Below are 18,531 nucleotides of genomic sequence, written 5' to 3' on the forward strand. Positions count from 1 at the left end.
ATAATGGAACCAGTTGCCAGCTGTAGCAGAGGAGAGGAATAATTATTTGTATTTTAGGAAGCTGATAAAAGCATAGTTATTTTAAAATTATCTTTATTATGCCACTGCCAGACACAACCTTTTTCAAAGCATTCATCTACTCCATCAGAACAACTTATGACATCATTCCTTGTAAACCTACCCTTCCCTTCTTCAGATTTAAAAATGATTTAACAATGCAGTTCAAACTTTCAGCATTAATGTCCTTAAATAGGGGGTTTAAGTGATGTTATGGAAAAATCAAATGTACTACTTACTTCATATGGAGAAATTATCTGTGCAAGATCATTTTTGGATTCTTTGTCCCCAAGTTTGAGAAGTAGACTGCTGAATACTTTGAGGATTTAAAGTGAAAGTTTTTTTCCTGAAAAAATGTATGTGATTAGCATTCTGGCCAGATTGTGCATTTGATTCCTCCATAATATCAAAGTCAGAGGCAGATCCAAAATCCATTGCAACAGAATACAGCATTTCACTATTAAACATGCTGACCAGATAAAGTGGGTGTGTACCCCCCACCCCCAAGTGAAGACATCCATTACTGACCATCCAGATCCTTCTTCCTAACTGAAGTCCTTTAAGATCAGCTGCATTCATAGACAATCACAATCCAAGCATGTCAGATGTGCCCACAATGCCACATATATCCACATTTTATACAATTGTTTGCTGTAGGTATACCCATTTTACTGGCTCAGAGACTACTACGCACAAGCTCTGCTCCTTCCACCAATTCTTTTTTAAAAGGTTCTTCCTCATCCCTCCTATTCAACCTGCTCTATCCACCCATACTGTCTTCTTAAAATGCTTCGTAATGTCACCCAAAAAACATGGTTATTTAAGGATGCATTTGGTAAGACTGCATGGATGGGAAGAGGGTTATTGTTTGTAGTCAAAGAGTTGGGTGGGCTATCTTGTGGTGTAGGATGGGAGAGAGACTTGGGGAGCAAACATTTTGAGGGTAGATTTTGTGTGTTTTTACTACTACTACTAATTTCTATAGTGCTCCTAGATGTACGCAACGCTGTACACTAAAAATGTAAGAGACAGTCACTGCTTGACACAGCTTACAAACTAATCAAGACAGAAACGGGACAAATAAGGAATCAGTGAATTACTACTACTACTTATCATTTACTTATCGTGGGAATGATTAAAACAGACATGGATATTGAATACATGAATAAGCGTTATGAGTTAAAAGTAGCTTCAAAAAGGAGGGCTTTTAGCCTAGAGTTGAATATGGCTAGAGAAGGAGCATGATGTACTGACTCAGGAAGTCTTTTCACAGGCATATGGTGCAGCAAGATAAAAGTAACAGAGTCTGGAGTTGACAGTAGAGGGTACAGATAAGAGAGATTTACCTGATGAATGGAGTTCCCAGGGAGGATTGTAGTGAGAGAGATAAGAGTGGAGAGGTTCTGAGGGGCTGCACCGTTAATGCACTTGTAAGTCAATAAGTGGAGTTTGAACCGTATGTGGAAACAGATAGGGAGCCAACGAAGTGACATGAAGAGAGGGCTAAAGTGAGTGTAGCAACACTGGCGGAATATAAATTATGCAGCAGAACTTTGAACAGAGATAGTTTAGTGGGAGACATGTGAAAAGCAAGTTGCAGTAATCTATGGGTGAGGTGATGAGTGTGTGAATAAGAATTTTAGTAGTTTTCTCACAAAGGAAGAGGTGAATTTTGTTGATATTATGGAGAAAACAATTTTTAGCAGTCAATTGGATTGGTGTAGAGAAAGAGAGGAGTAAAAGATGACCCCAATAAAGAAAGAGAGACTTATAAGGACCTGGACTGACCCTGAGCAGAATGGATACAAAAAAAAACATTTTTTGCACAAAAAGGCTACTACCATCTCCATTACTTTGGTAAAGGTTCTTGAGGCTGTGGCTAAGCCTAATGATAATGCAGGGGGAGAAATCTTTGAAAAGCTTGACAGATAGGAATATATAAATATACTTCTGAAGTCAAGAGGATGTTAAATATTGTCCAGATGCACTACCCAAATGACCAACTTCAGTGTTTACATCTGGCACTTTTATAGTTGTATTAATCTCTGTGTGGTCCAAGATGGGCTCAAATGTTCCCTCCTTTTTCAGAACTATAAAATATAAGGAGTGTCTCCTTTTTGGAGGCTATTAACTCTACCATGTATCCATGTCTGATTAGACTTAGCACCTACTTGTTCTCCAAAACTGGAGCTCACTTCCAATAGTATAAGCAGAGCTAAGTAAATTAGTCTGATCCCAGATAGAATTCCAGACTGGACCTTCTAGAAGTCCAGGACTCTAACTTGCTTACAGAGCTTGGCCCTTGCCATATGGTGCATTCAAATACATCCAGATGAAAAAAGGAATATATTCCCCCAGTGCATGAGCCATAATCTGCACTGAGCCCCAGGCAGACCTGCCTGATACAACTCCTACAGCCCCAGCAGCTGAACGTTGTGGCTCTCACCCCTTTAGCAGAGTCTTCTAATGAGCCCATTACTGAGTCTCCACTTGAAAAGTACTGTCACCTGTGCCTCAGTGGGGTGGAAGAGTAGCCTGAGAAACAGGGGAACTGGGTTAAAGGCCCACTGTAGATCCTTGTGATGCTGGTCAAGCAAGCCACTTAACCATTCACAGAAAGGTGGTATATCAAATCCTGTCCTCCTTTCATACTGTTGCCATCCATTAGCCCTGAGTGTTCCTCTGCTGTGATTGCTCATTGGCAGGGTCACCCCAGCTGCAAAGACCTGGGGGTGGTCCTGCCCAAGCAGATAATCGCATCATTGGTACCAGCCAAGAAGCTGTCCTTAAATGGGAGCCATGGAAAATTTGCTACTGCACCCATATCCTCTGGGAGCTTGTGGTGCAATGACACCTGGTTAAGCAGGTGTCATTGTGATCCATGATTTTTGTTTTGTTTGAATAAGCTTTATGCTGTGAAGACATGGATCCTTTTCAAAGAAGGTCTGTTGTTCTCTGCTGGCAGATCAGCCTCATTGTCACCTAGACCTCAACCCTGGCTCCAACTTAAGGAAGCCTCTACCATAGGTACCTTAGGTCCTTGCAACACCAAACCATTCTGTTCCACTGGAGACAGAGAAAATACTGGCACACCAGCTAATACAGGTTAGATGATCATTTTTTTCTGTCACCACCTGATGATGGGGAGAGGTTGATCCCTACGCATCTGGCCCTGGCAGGGACAATAAGGAGTAGACGGCTTATTATCTGGGTGGTAAGAGCCAATACCCTTAGAATCAGTTGGCTCCCTGGAGCCTTATATTAATTCTACTGTGGTACTTTACTAATAGTCCCTTTTTTTTCTGCTAGGTTTACTTGGGGGGGGGGGGCAAGTAAGAGCTAGTTTAAAAATGTTGTAAAGGTGAAAGGACGATGGTAGGATAAACTGCCAAATGTTCATACTTATTATATAGCAGTGACATCTCCCTTTCAGGAACCATCATTTGAGGGATAGGGAGTTCACCATGTTAGGAGGTAAGAAAGGATGTTTCTATGAAGGATTCCACAAAAAGTATGGCAGATTGGCTCTGAAATTATTAGGAAGAAGTGGTGAGTGGAGGAGTGGCCTAGTGGTTAGAGTGGTGGACTTTGGTCCTGGGGGACCTGAGGAACTGAGTTCAATTCCCACTTCAGGCACAGGCAGCTCCTTGTGACTCTGGGCAAGTCACTTAACCCTCCATTGCCCCATGTAAACCACATTGAGCCTGCCATGAGTGGGAAAGCACAGGGTACAAATGTAACAAAATAAATTACTGCAGGCACCCTCACTTGTGATTTCAATTATGGCCTGTCCTGAGATATTTTGGCTGTGAACTGAACTTCTTCCCTTATATTATAGGGCAAGGGGCAAGGTCAAAAGCACAATTTAAACACGTTGTTTTTACCTTCTTTCAACTAAGTGTTTCCACAACTGCTAAGAAGAACAAGGAAAAGCTGGCCAGAGAAAGTCCATAAGCCACTATTAAGATGGACTTGGGGAAAATCCACTGCTCAGTTCTAGGCAAACCACCAACAAATGAATTGTACTGTTTTGGGATCTTGCCAGGTGCTTGTAACCTGGATTGGCCACTATTGGAAACAGGATGCTAGGCTTGATGGACCTTCGGTCTGTCACAGTAGGACAGCACTTATGTTCATATGAGAGCCAAATTTGGTAGAAAAAATAGTGCTATCTAAAGCAGGCTCCATGGAGATTTTAAGTGCTTCAGAATTGTCTTAATGTCAACCCATGTAAAACTAAAGTGCTCCAGAATATGGAGTTAGAAATCAGGTCTCTAGAAACGTGTTGAAAAATTCTATTTCAGCTAATATTGTAGGTCAACAATAGAAAACTCCAGTTAGGATGAGGGATATGGAGGGTCAGCTAAGTTGCAATGCCTCACATCATTTGCAATTGTCCTAAACTAAGTGATTTTGGTTTAGAATTAAAAAACAAAACAAAACATAACTTTGATGCTATCTGCACCTAAACCCTGCTGAATAGTAAATGCTATTGTTCATTATCTCCTCCAGGATATTTTTAGGGAAGGGGATGGTAATAGGCCAAAAAAAGCTACTGCTAGCAGCCCAGAGAGTGGGTGATGTAAAACTTCCAATGCTTATTATCCAAGGAACATTCAATGTGTTATAGTAATGGACTTTTAACTGCTAAAATCCAGGACAGCCGAGGCAAGCTGTGGACTTTTCTCATAAAGCAGTTGAGGAAATTATCTGTTGTGGGTAAGGACACTGCAGAAACCATACAGTAGTACGATAGATTGTTCATTCTATAACTCAGAGGTGGGGGGAGAGGAAGGGAGGTTTAGCTGGTGGTTAAAGTTGAAAGTGTGATGCATTTTGGTATAATTTTCCAGTAGGACTAGGTCCAGCCTTTAGTTATACTAAATTTATACTTTCTCATGTATTTTCACTATTCATGATGTATTGTAAGCCACATTGAGCCTGCAAAGAGGTGGGAAAATGTGGGATACAAATGCAACAAATAAAATAAAATAAGAAATTAAAGAAATAAAAACATATACAATCTCTTACTGAAGACTAAAAGTTTAAAAAAGGGGGAGGGGGGGCTCGTAAAAAAGTGGAGAAAAAAAATTTAAAATTCTCATGTTACAAACATATACAGTGGGGGAAATAAGTATTTGATCCCTTGCTGATTTTGTAAGTTTGCCCACTGACAAAGACATGAGCAGCCCATAATTGAAGGGTAGGTTATTGGTAACAGTGAGAGATAGCACATCACAAATTAAATCCGGAAAATCACATTGTGGAAAGTATATGAATTTATTTGCATTCTGCAGAGGGAAATAAGTATTTGATCCCCCACCAACCAGTAAGAGATCTGGCCCCTACAGACCAGGTAGATGCTCCAAATCAACTCGTTACCTGCATGACAGACAGCTGTCGGCAATGGTCACCTGTATGAAAGACACCTGTCCACAGACTCAGTGAATCAGTCAGACTCTAACCTCTACAAAATGGCCAAGAGCAAGGAGCTGTCTAAGGATGTCAGGGACAAGATCATACACCTGCACAAGGCTGGAATGGGCTACAAAACCATCAGTAAGACGCTGGGCGAGAAGGAGACAACTGTTGGTGCCATAGTAAGAAAATGGAAGAAGTACAAAATGACTGTCAATCGACAAAGATCTGGGGCTCCACGCAAAATCTCACCTCGTGGGGTATCCTTGATCATGAGGAAGGTTAGAAATCAGCCTACAACTACAAGGGGGGAACTTGTCAATGATCTCAAGGCAGCTGGGACCACTGTCACCACGAAAACCATTGGTAACACATTACGACATAACGGATTGCAATCCTGCAGTGCCCGCAAGGTCCCCCTGCTCCGGAAGGCACATGTGACGGCCCGTCTGAAGTTTGCCAGTGAACACCTGGATGATGCCGAGAGTGATGGGAGAAGGTGCTGTGGTCAGATGAGACAAAAATTGAGCTCTTTGGCATGAACTCAACTCGCCGTGTTTGGAGGAAGAGAAATGCTGCCTATGACCCAAAGAACACCGTCCCCACTGTCAAGCATGGAGGTGGAAATGTTATGTTTTGGGGGTGTTTCTCTGCTAAGGGCACAGGACTACTTCACCGCATCAATGGGAGAATGGATGGGGCCATGTACCGTACAATTCTGAGTGACAACCTCCTTCCCTCCGCCAGGGCCTTAAAAATGGGTCGTGGCTGGGTCTTCCAGCACGACAATGACCCAAACATACAGCCAAGGCAACAAAGGAGGGCTCAGGAAGAAGCACATTAGGGTCATGGAGTGGCCTAGCCAGTCACCAGACCTTAATCCCATTGAAACTTATGGAGGGAGCTGAAGCTGCGAGTTGCCAAGCGACAGCCCAGAACTCTTAATGATTTAGAGATGATCTGCAAAGAGGAGTGGACCAAAATTCCTCCTGACATGTGTGCAAACCTCATCATCAACTACAGAAGACGTCTGACCGCTGTGCTTGCCAACAAGGGTTTTGCCACCAAGTATTAGGTCTTGTTTGCCAGAGGGATTAAATACTTATTTCCCTCTGCAGAATGCAAATAAATTCATATACTTTCCACAATGTGATTTTCCGGATTTAATTTGTGATGTGCTATCTCTCACTGTTACCAATAACCTACCCTTCAATTATGGGCTGCTCATGTCTTTGTCAGTGGGCAAACTTACAAAATCAGCAAGGGATCAAATACTTATTTCCCCCACTGTACATAATAGGGTATACAACAAACCAGAATCCAGGAGCAAACTTAGCCCCACCCCTCTGACAGCACCTGAAGTGACATAACTTTACCCAGGCCACACCCCCTTTTCCAAGATGGCAGCAACTATTGGGGGGGGGGGGGGGGGGTCACACACATCCAAGATGATGAACACCATAGTATCAGTTCCTGTTTTACACTATTCCCCACCCTCTTGGATTAGTGACATCGCAGGAAGCGTTACTTATCACTAGACACTACCTCCTACAACCTCAGAGGAGCATGGGCAGTTGGGCTTCTTTTATTTTCACAGCCCTTAAAGTGTACATGTGGTTTGGTTTTATTTTTTTACTGTGGTCAATCACGAGTGAATGACAGCCTCTGATTTGAGAATGTCACAGCTTGTTCTCTCAGAAACAAAAAGGCATTTCAGAGTAAGGGGTGGGGGGGGGGGGGGACCCACTGTAAAACTCTAAAACTTAGGTACAGACTCTCAACAGTCTTAAAAGGCTCCTGTTTGTTGTTGTTTTACAGATCCTAACATGTCCTCAGGGCAAGCCATCAGTTCAGAAAAAAAAGCAGAGCTAGGACTACAATTGAAGAGGTTTGAAAAGCCAAAGCCCCTCCTCTTTTCCTGAGAGCAAGTGCAGGCGAGGCACTTCCTTCAATGAGCTCTAAGATAGAGAAAGCCCAGCTCCACCGATTGCCCATCCCTCTCCTGACGAAAACATGCAACACATATTTTGTTTTTATTTTCTCACACATTTTCCCCAACATTTTCAGATACAATTTAAAACTGCTACTGAAGCACCCATACACTACAAAATGAAACTCTGCCAAAGGGAGCCTGTTTAGAAGGGTGTTTCTTCCATTTTGTGGCTTATGGATACAAACCTTTAGCATGGAGGTTCACTACAAGACACATGCTTAAGAATCAAAAGTCACCCATCATACAGATTTAAAAGTGTGGCACTCAAAAGTTACAGTCACACGAGACAGCAGAAGCATCAGATCCAGGTTATTCAGTACTTAGTCCAAAAAGAAAACAGATGGAAAGTCAGACTGAAGTTGTTGGACTCTACTCACCCCTGTATACTTCCCCAATGATTTTCCAGTCTGATTTTAGAAAAGGGGCATGGCCTGGGCTAAGTTATTCAAAATACAAAACCACAATAAGGGAATATACGAAATATAACAAGAGAATATCCCCCAAATAAACCAAATAGGGATGCAAACAAATCATGTGAGGAAAAAGGTAACTCTCAGTTATCTAAGCTCTGACGTACCCAATGTCTAAAGCTTGCTAGGACAAGAACTCTGAGCAATTTTATTTATTACTCAAACATTTGATGCCTAGATATATCCTCAAGTTCACCATTTCCATAGATGCGCAATAGTGGAGTTAATTAAACCATCCCAACATCAAGAAAAATGTCCCCAAAAAGGAAAGAAAAGACTCCCAAGTTCAATTGCAAAATCACAACTGTGTTCAATGATTAGTAAGTCCAAATTACTTATCTTAAAATTCAAAAACTGGAAGCCAAAACTCTCCAATTGATGGTTCTACAGAGCTCTGTTTCGTCATCTTCTTCAGGAACCCCGGTAGCAAGAGTTAACGCAATGGAGTTGAACAATTTCAAAATGGCGCTGGAGACAAGAGGGATGCCAACTCAGTTTCCTCCAATTTGGTGTGTGACACCTCGTTCAATTAGAAGCTTGCCTCTCCCAGGAGCTCCGTTTATAGCTGAAATGCCAACAACCCTTGCAGACAGTCTAACTGGTTCTGCACACAAAACTCTGGGCTAAGTTATGACATCACCACAAGGGGCGGGTTTAGGGAGAAGTTATATAATTTCCGGTGACATTAAGGGGGTGGGACAAGGTGAAAGGGGCACAGTGGTCAGAGCTAGGGTATATCCTCAATTCTGATTGGCTGACAACCTGGCAGTGGGCATGGCATATGTCAAAACCAATTATGCAAATTAGGCTTAACAAAAGCTAGTGTACCTTACTACTCACATATATCCAGTCAGCTGAAAGGATAATTAAAAACTGAGGCAGCTACACATAGGTGAAGTGTACAGGAAGAACATGCGTGTTTTGATAGGAAATGCTGAGCTCTAAGAATGCTTGCTTCTTCCCAGCACCATCAGATGACATCACTCAAATGTATGGCTGGTTCATCCTGATGATTTGACATAAACCTTTTTGTGCTTTGAGCTCGGAGAGCTGTCCTGACTTGTGCCAGCAGATGACACCATCCTTCCAAGGTTAATTTATTCAGCTGGTTAACAGAGAAACCAACTTGAACCAACCAGTATGGACCCCTCAGTATGACTGTGTCTGATGATCATATATATATGAAACTGTGGGATAAGGCAGTGGCTAGCGCAAACAAACAAATGGAGGTAGAAATGGCCCCCTCTAGAGCTCTGCTGCAAAGGCACCTGAAGCAGTGTGTGTAATTCTGAAAGACTGGATCTCGTCACTGCTTTCAGTACTTTTATTCATAAAGATAATATTAGTAAATAGCAGTTCCACTTTGTTCATCAGCAGAACATAAAAGAGAGAATAGTATGTCACTGCTTAGTTTCAACGTAAATAGTATCTGTTGACAAATTAATTTTATTATAGTCCAATCACTATGCATAGAGTCTGAGTGGAGTACAGACAGATACACTTAATGCCCTTTTCCAGCAGATGTTCCACCGGTCCTGAAAAAGGGTCTGGCCTACATCCAGTTCTCATGAATCCACGTACTTCCTGGCAAGCTCATGTTACTGTGCAGTACCTCCACAGAGTCCTTCCCCTAGATGAATATCCTGCACTGACTTCCAGCCCCCTTAGTGTTCTTCTCTGAACGTTCTGTCAGATGTCCTGCATTTGGGTTCACGTGGTGTGCACAGCAGCCAGAGCTGGGCCTTCTCTGTAGAACTCACTGAGGGGAGTAATGAAGTTTAATCCAGTTGGACAACCTCTCTCCTTTAAACAACAGCCTTTTCCTTATTCCATCTGGCTAAGGTCCAGCTCCTCCAGAAACCTCTGACATTTGCTCATCAGAACTTTAATGGCTTCACTCATCAGAACATCTGGAGGCAGCACACCTGTAGACTCCACAGAGACTGCAGGAAAAAGACAACATTGTCAGTGTACAACCTGAAAACACAAGGAGGACTGCATACAGGCTGACATAAGTTTTAAGGAAAAATGCGTGTACTGTTGAGCAATTAGAGATAGGTCTAATTCTGAAGAAAGATAACCCTCTGTTTGTCCAGAGATGACTTTAGAGATGGGCTGCTGCAGCATAGCTGAGGGAGAGAATACTGCTTCTTCACACTGAGGAACAGAGGGTTGAGTTTTATGATTGAAGACTCCAAACGTCTTATAGGAGTAGCACAAAGACTTGGTGCCTCCCAGGTGTCCCACCCCAGCACCAGACTTACAGATATAATGATCCCGAACTCGTGCCAGGCGCACTAGGTTCTTAAATTCCTCATGCCGAAAGATCTCTCGAGTACAGGTGTCCAGGCGAGCATTTGCCACTTTTGCCACTCTCCTACCTGCACCAAGAAAATGTTGCTTATGAGAACAGGTGCAAGTGACTTGCTTAAGGTCTCAGAGCTTGGATTATTGCCTGGTTCTGCAAATTTCAGAAGCCTTTGATGTAAATCAACAGCTCCAGGAGAAAGAAAGGTAAAATTATGTATAATCATACCTGATAATTTTCTTTCCATTAATCATAGCTGATCAATCCATAGACTGGTGGGTTGTGTCCATCTACCAGCAGGTGGAGATAGAGAGCAAACTTTTGCCTCCCTATATGTGGTCATGTGCTGCCGGAAACTCCTCAGTATGTCGATATCAAAGCTCCATCCGCAGGACTCAGCACTTAGAGAATTACACCCACGAAGGGACACTCTGCCCAGCTCACCACCGCCGAAACGGGGGAGGGGAATTAACCCAGCTCATCCCCACACAAGTGGGGGAGGGGAATCCGTCCAGCTCATCCCCGCGGAGCGGGGGAGGGACACCACACCCGCCGATGCGGGGGGATCTGGCTTATCCTGCAACCGCAACCACGGGAGGAGCTGACTGACCCTAACACCGCCGAAGCGGGAGGGGTACAAAGCTGCCCTACAGCCGCACGAAGCGGGAGGGAGTGCCGGCAGAATTTTAAGTCTCAATCCAGCCCCGTAAAACGGAGGGGAGAGGAATGCAGCAGCTCACTGTAACACAAACTCGTCTTAACTCTTGAAGAATCCAAGTGAAAAAAACTTGAACACGAAGTCTTTCTGAAGTACTGAAGACTAAACTTGAACCTGAAATGCAACCAGAATAAAAACAGTACAGATATCTGGGAGGGGCTATGGATTGATCAGCTATGATTAATGGAAAGAAAATTATCAGGTATGATTATACATAATTTTACCTTCCATATCATCAAGCTGATCAATCCATAGACTGGTGGGATGTACCGAAGCAGTACTCACCCAGGGCGGGACATTGAAATCCCTGACCTCAACACTGAAGCTCCAAACCGGGCCTCCGCCCGTGCAGCCACAGTCAAACGGTAATGCTTGGAGAATGTATGAGCCGAAGCCCAAGTTGCCGCCTTGCATATCTCTTCCAAGGAGACGGATCTGGCCTCTGCCATCGAGGCCGCCTGAGCTCTTGTGGAGTGAGCCTTCAGCTGGATAGGCGGCACCTTCCCCGCGGCCACATAAGCCGCTGCAATGGCTTCCTTGACCCATCTTGCCACTGTAGGCTTAGCAGCCTGCAGACCCTTACGAGGACCTGCAACAGGACAAACAGATGATCCGATTTCCGGAAATCATTGGTCACTTCCAAGTATCTGATGATGACTCGTCTCACATCCAGATATTTAAGAGCAGAGTACTCCTCTGGGTAGTCCTCCCTACGAAAGGAAGGGAGACAGAGCTGCTGATTCACATGGAAGCGAGAAACAATCTTGGGCAGGAAGGAAGGCACTGTGCGAATAGTCACTCCTGCCTCAGTGAACTGCAGAAAAGGCTCTCGACATGAGAGCGCCTGGAGCTCGGAAACTCTTCTGGCTGAAGTGATAGCCACCAAAAAGACTGCTTTCAACGTCAGGTCTTTCAGAGATGCCCTCGACAAGGGTTCAAAAGGCGGCTTCTGCAATGCTCTTAGTACCAGGTTGAGATTCCACGCAGGCACCACTGAGTGCAGAGGAGGGCGCAGGTGATTAACTCCCTTGAGAAAGCGCACCACATCTGGCTGCGAAGCCAGGGAAGCACCCTTCAGGCGGCCCCTGAAGCAAGCCAGAGCCGCTACCTGGACTTTAAGGGAACTGAGCGACAGGCCTTTCTCCAGACCTTCTTGCAGGAACGCCAGCACTGAAGCAATTGGAGCAGTGAATGGAGAAAGTGAGCCTGCTTCACACCACGCTGCAAAGGTACGCCAAACCCTGGCGTAAGCAGTAGAAGTAGAGCGCTTCCTCGCTCTCAGCATAGTGGTGATGACCTTGTCTGAGAAGCCCTTCTTCCTCAGACGCTGCCGCTCAATAGCCAGGCTGTAAGCCCAAAGGGGGAGGGATCCTCCATCACCACGGGACCCTGATGCAACAGGCCCTGCTCCACTGGCAGACGCAGAGGATTGTCCACTGAGAGCCTGATCAAATCCGCATACCAGGGACGTCTGGGCCAGTCCGGACCCACCAGGATTATTCGGCCCGGATGCTTTACCACCCGATCTAGCACCCTGCCCAACATGGGCCAGGGCGGGAACACAGAGAAGCTCTTGTGTTGGCCACTGTTGGAGGAGAGCATCTACTCCCAGAGATCGAGGGTCCCGTCCTCTGCTGAAAAAGCGCGGCACTTGGCAATTGGCCGATGACGCCATCAGATCTAGGCTCGGCTGGCCCCAGCGCTTCGTGATGTCCAAGAACGCCTGAGCCGATAACTGCCACTCTCCGGGATCCAAGGTATGGCGACTGAGAAAGTCCGCCTTGACATTCATGACTCCGGCAATGTGGGCCGCTGACAGCTGCTCCAGGCTCGCTTCCGCCCACTGGCATAGATTCATGGCTTCCTTGGCTAGAAGGGCACTCTTGGTACCTCCCTGGCGGTTTACATAGGCCACAGCCGTGGCATTGTCCGACAGGACCCGTACTGGCTTCAACGCCAGGACCGGGAGGAACTTCAAAAGCGCCAACCGAATGGCTCTGAGTTCCAGGAGGTTGATAGACCACTTTGCCTCTGCAGGAGACCAGAGCCCCTGCGCTGTCCTTCCCAAGCAGTGGGCTCCCCAGCCCGTCAAAGAGGCGTCCATCGTGACCACAATCCATTCCGGGGTCACAAGAGGCATCCCTGCAGACAACTTGTCTGTCTGCCGCCACCAGCTCAGCGCCTTGCGCACTGCTGGGTCCAAGGGAAGGCGCACAGCATAATCCTCCGACACCGGAGTCCAGCGCTGCAGCAAAGAGTGTTGAAGTGGTCTCATATGAGCCCTGGCCCAGGGCACAACTTCCATCGTGGCCGTCATAGAGCCCAACAGCTGCACATAGTCCCAAGCCCGAAGGGGAGAGGCTACTAGGAACTGGTCCACCTGAGCCTGAAGTTTGACAATCCGATTGTCTGGCAGGAACACTCTGCCCACTTGGGTGTCGAATCGAACTCCCAGGTACTCCAGGGACTGAGTCGGGCGCAGCTGGCTCTTCTCCCAGTTGATGATCCATCCCAGGGAGCTCAAAAGAGCAACTACCCGGTCCACAGCTGTGCCGCACTCTGCATAAGAGGGGGCTCGGATCAACCAGTCGTCCAGATAAGGATGGACTTGTACCCCTTCCTTTCGTAGGAAGGCCGCGATGACCACCATTACTTTGGAAAAGGTCCGCGGAGCAGTAGCCAACCCGAAAGGGAGGGCTCTGAACTGGAAGTGTCGTCCCAGGACTGCAAAACGCAGAAAGCGTTGAGGAGGCCAGATGGGAATATGCAGGTACGCTTCCTTGATGTCCAAGGATGCCAGGAACTCTCCTGCCTTCACTGCCGCTATAACAGAACGGAGAGTCTCCATGCGAAAGTGCCGCACTTTCAAGGCCCGATTGACCCCTTTGAGGTCGAGGATAGGCCGGACAGAACCTCCTTTCTTTGGTACCACAAAGTAAATGGAGTAACGTCCCTTGCCAAGCTGACTTTCTGGCACCGGAACGACCGCGCCCAGGCGGATCAGATTGTCCAAGGTCTGCTGCACTGCCACAGCTTTGACCGGAGACTTGCAGGGAGAGAGTACAAACCCGTCTTTTAAGGGTCGGCAGAACTCTAGTTTGTAGCCGTCTCTGATGACTTCCAGCACCCACGCGTCTGAAGTTATTGTGGTCCACTCGCCCAGAAACGAGGACAGCCGTCCTCCAATCTGCACTGGGGCGTGGACCAAGACCCCGTCATTGGGTACGAGACCCTGGGGGAGGACCGGAGGGAGCACCTCCGGGACGGCGGTCTCTGCGAAAGGAATGCTGCTTGGGGGAGAAATTCCTCTTGAAGGAAGAGGGGGCAGAGGAACCCGACTTGCCCGGGCGGTACCGACGGGCTTCCTGCAACCGTCCTCTGGAGGTACCGGGACGAGTACTAGCCCGAGCCCTGAGCTCTGGTAATTTCTTGCCCTTAGACGTGCCGAGATCGGTCACGATTTTGTCCAGCTCGACCCCAAAGAGCAGCTTGCCTTTAAAAGGCAACCTAGCCAGGCGGGATTTAGAGGCGTGGTCAGCAGACCAATGTTTCAGCCAAAGCCACCGCCGCGCAGAGATTGTCTGAGCCATGCCTTTCGCTGAGGCCCTCAAGACATCATACAGCAAGTCTGCCAAATAGGCTAAGACCGATTCCAGGGCCGGCCAATCAGCCCTCTAGGAATGATCCGAGGGGGAAGCCCGCTGCACCATAGTCAGGCACGCCCTGGCCACATAGGAGCCGCAAACTGAGGCCTGCAAACTTAAAGCAGCCGCCTCAAAGGACGACCTTAAGGCCGCCTCCAATCTTCTGTCTTGGGCGTCCTTTAGGGCCGTGCCACCTTCTACCGGCAACGCCGTTTTCTTAGTCACCGCAGTGATTAAAGAATCCACGGTAGGCCACAGATAGGCCTCACGTTCACTCACAGCCAAAGGATAGAGGCGGGACATAGCCCTAGCCACTTTAAGGCTCGCTTCTGGGACATCCCATTGAGCCGAAATTAAGGTGTGCATGGCATCATGCACGTGGAAGGTTCTAGGCGGGCGCTTCGTCCCCAGCATAATGGCAGAGCCAACAGGGGCTGAGGGAGAGACGTCCTCCGGAGAGGAAATCTTCAAAGTGTCCATGGCCTGTAACAACAGGTTGGGCAAATCCTCTGGGCTAAAAAGCCGCGCTGCAGAGGGGTCATCCGCTCCATCCGAGCGGGGATCCGTCTCCTCCAAGGAATCCGCAAAGGACCGTTGGGAGACCTCAGACACGCTGCCCTCATCTACATCGGAGGAGACAAATTCCTCCAAGGCCTGGGAATCAACCCGAGGGCGTTTACCTCTGGGAACCTCAACCTCTTTACCAGACGAGGGAGCAGGGGCAGCGTTGTGCATGAGGAAGGCCTGATGCAGCAGCAAAACAAACTCGGGGAGAAACCCCCCAGACTGTGCACTTCCGCAGCCTGGGCAACAGCCCTAGACGCACCCTCAACCGGCGCTCGCAATAGCGGGGGAGAGACATGCTGCGCATCCAAAATGGCGTCCGGCGCGAAACTCCGCGAAGGAGCCGCGCGGGAAGAACGGCTCTTAACTTTAGCCGCTTCTGTGCCGTCGCCCAAATTAAGGGCGTTCATGGCATTAATGTCTCCAACCTCAAGGGCGGCCCAAGAAGAAGCCGAGCCGCGTGGCCGGCCAAGATGGCGGAGGCGAGGAGCGGGGGATGGGCGTTTATGGCGGGAAAAACCGCCACGCCGGAGGAAGGACCGGGACATTCATCGGTCACGAAACTGTCACCCAACAAGGGCGAATCAGGCTTTAAGACCCCCGCATCCCCTCTACAAGCGCTCAAGCGACCCGGGGAGCGACCCTTTGCGCCCTCGCCCTCCGACGCCATATGCCACGAGGAGAAGAATCGGGGAACCCCCTGCCCACTATAAAAAGGTAAAAATTACCTGCTGTCCGCTCCGAGTTGTAACGACCTGGTGTCCCAGTGAGTAGCTGGAATAGACGCTTAAATAAACGTCGAAATAAACGCCTTTAAGGACGTTCAAAATTTTTTTTTTTTTAACGGAGCCAGCGGGAGGGGGGAGAAAAGGAGGGACCTGGCACCACCAGGTTTGCACTTGCTCAAAAGAGCCCTCAACCCCAGGCACTCAACAAAACCTAAAAATTAGGCTTGGAGGCCTAGCCAGAGCTGCTGCTGTGTGACCACCACCTGCTGAGATAGAGAACATACTGGGGAGTTTCCGGCAGCACATGACCACATATAGGGAGGCAAAAGTTTGCTCTCTATCTCCACCTGCTGGTAGATGGACACAACCCACCAGTCTATGGATTGATCAGCTTGATGATATGGAATGCAGTAAACAAAGGGCATTTCCCTTCACAATGAACAGCATTACAACAGTGCAACCACTCCTGATGACTTCATATAGGAAGAAGCAAGTTTCAGAAAGAAAAAGGGATACATAAGTGAATGGCGCTAAAATGAAACATGGCACTGTATGTCAGGTGGGTGTGTGGTTGGTATGGGCTGGATAAGCCACTGCAGGGTGCTTCTGTTCTCTCCAAAGAGAAGAGGCCAGAATGTAGTAGGACACATACCATTGAGATTTTGAACTTCAATGACCCCAGGAGAAAAGCACTTTCTCAGCTTCTCTGCCAGTTCCCCCTCTATGGGCTGCAGCAATGAGATCTCAGGAAGCAGGCGATAACTGGCTGTGGCCACTGGGGAGAACTTGGCATGGTCTTTCCCTGCAAATGCACAAAATCAGGAGTTACAAATGTAAAAAATGCATCGCATCCCTCCAGTCCCCTGCTACTCTACACTCATATAATCCCTCTCAAGTCACTTCACTGGCTCCCTATCCATTTCTGCATATAGTTCAAACCTCTCTTACTGACCTACAAGTACATTCATAGTCTTCTGAAGCTCCTCAACACCTCTCCCTGGGAACTCTGTTCCATCAGCTAAGTTATCTCGTCTGTACCCTTTTCCACCACTCCTCACTCCACACTTTTCACCTTGCTACACCACTTGCCTGCAACAAATTTCTGGAGGAGGTGTGTCATGTTCCCTCTCTGGCCTAAGAGCCCACCTTTTCAGGCTGCTTTTAATTTGTAACCCCTTATTATCCTTTCCAAACCAATGTTATTTTTGACCATTGCCTGTAATAAATGAACTCTTAATTTTCTTATTTGTCCTGTTTGTCTATCCTGAATAGACTGTAAGCTCTATGGAAAAGGGACTGTCTCTTATGTTTATCTGTACAGTGATGTGTATGTTCAGTAGCACTATAGAAATAAGCAGTTGTAATATTCAATATCTTCTATTTGCACAAACCTTCACCATTATACACGCTGCACTGACCTCACAGAATGCAAACACACTCCCACTTCCCAAGTCATTTTCAAACAGTGAACACCCCCCCCCCCTAAAATCACATTCACTGACCAATGCCCTTGACACAGTGCATGCAGAGATCCAGCTCTTGCCCCGGACGCAGCTGTGCGATAAGTATGTCCTCATGCACGGGACGGATAGCACTGTCAGGAAACATGTCCGCCTGATTCCCAATTGGAACCCACTGCATGTGCTTTGTATACACTGGATAAGAAAGAACAGACGCATGAGCACAGGAAGAGACAAAGTTTAACACAACTGAAGAGCTAACAGACAGGATCAAAACACAGCCTATGGATAGGCAGAAATACAAAGGAGAACAGAACACACCCTCAGCCCAAGGGCAAGCAATGACATAAGGACAGGACCAAAACACAGACCACCACAACATGGAGAGAAATAGAACATAGAACTCATCCCAAGAAGAGGAAGTGACATGTGTAGAACCAAAAATCCCAAACCTGGCCCAGGAGGAGGCAGTGACGTGGAAGGGAACAGAATGGACACATTAGCCCAGGAAAAGGTAGTGACTTAAGGAGACCAGAGCACAGTTTTCAATTTATGAACAAATGACCTGCTTGAGTTTGGGGGTGAAGATATGAGACTGTGGGGAACAGGAGAAAATCAGGCATCCAGACTCCAATGTAATTTCTGGAACTATAAAAATGAGGTGTGGCATTACTTCTGGAGCAGGGAGAAAATTAGGCTTCATAGTGGTTAACTCTGAGGATATGATTTGGTGATTGGTGAAGAGTTAAGATTAAGGGATTAACACCTTCTTGGTTGAGGTGCAGCTGACTGGAGTTGGAGGCAATCATATTTGGGGGGTTGTTAGCTCAGTGATCGACTCACAATTGACAGCATGGGGATGTTATTTTAGTGGTTGAATGGGGAGTTGTTTGTTTTGAGGGTTTTTTTTTTAACACCCTAATGACTGATGTACAGTTAATTGGGAGACAAGATTTTTTGACTCAGGGACTGCAGTATGTTTGATGGGATAGTCGTGGGGGGGGGGGGGGGGGAGGAGAAGGCAGAGGAAAATATGATTCCGAGTTCATTACCTCAGTGGTTGAGTTACAGTTAGGAGGGAGGTTACCTTGGTACAGTCAAACAGTTGACTGGGGTACAGCTGTTATATCAGAGGCAGAGGGAAGTAGGAGTAAGATTAGATTCTGATATC

General features: G+C 46.9%; 1 protein-coding gene across 2 annotated transcripts in view; it reads right to left on the minus strand.

The window, feature by feature from the left end:
* Positions 1 to 7,549: 7,549 nt before the first annotated feature.
* POLR1C (RNA polymerase I and III subunit C) overlaps positions 7,550 to 18,531 on the minus strand; it is a 44,622-nt gene continuing 33,640 nt past the window's right edge. The window contains exons 6-9 of one of the 2 annotated variants that reach the window (XM_030195866.1): positions 17,403 to 17,555; positions 16,553 to 16,702; positions 10,203 to 10,319; positions 7,550 to 9,881 (exon numbers count right to left, since the gene is read on the minus strand). In XM_030195866.1, the coding sequence (XP_030051726.1) occupies positions 9,763 to 9,881; positions 10,203 to 10,319; positions 16,553 to 16,702; positions 17,403 to 17,555 (539 nt within the window). In that variant the 3' untranslated portion in view covers positions 7,550 to 9,762. The remainder of the gene's footprint in view (positions 9,882 to 10,202; positions 10,320 to 16,552; positions 16,703 to 17,402; positions 17,556 to 18,531) is intronic. The other variant, XM_030195865.1, reaches the window with a different exon arrangement.

The sequence above is a fragment of the Microcaecilia unicolor genome, chromosome 3 (assembly GCF_901765095.1).
Source record: "Microcaecilia unicolor chromosome 3, aMicUni1.1, whole genome shotgun sequence".
Classification (NCBI taxonomy): domain Eukaryota; kingdom Metazoa; phylum Chordata; class Amphibia; order Gymnophiona; family Siphonopidae; genus Microcaecilia; species Microcaecilia unicolor.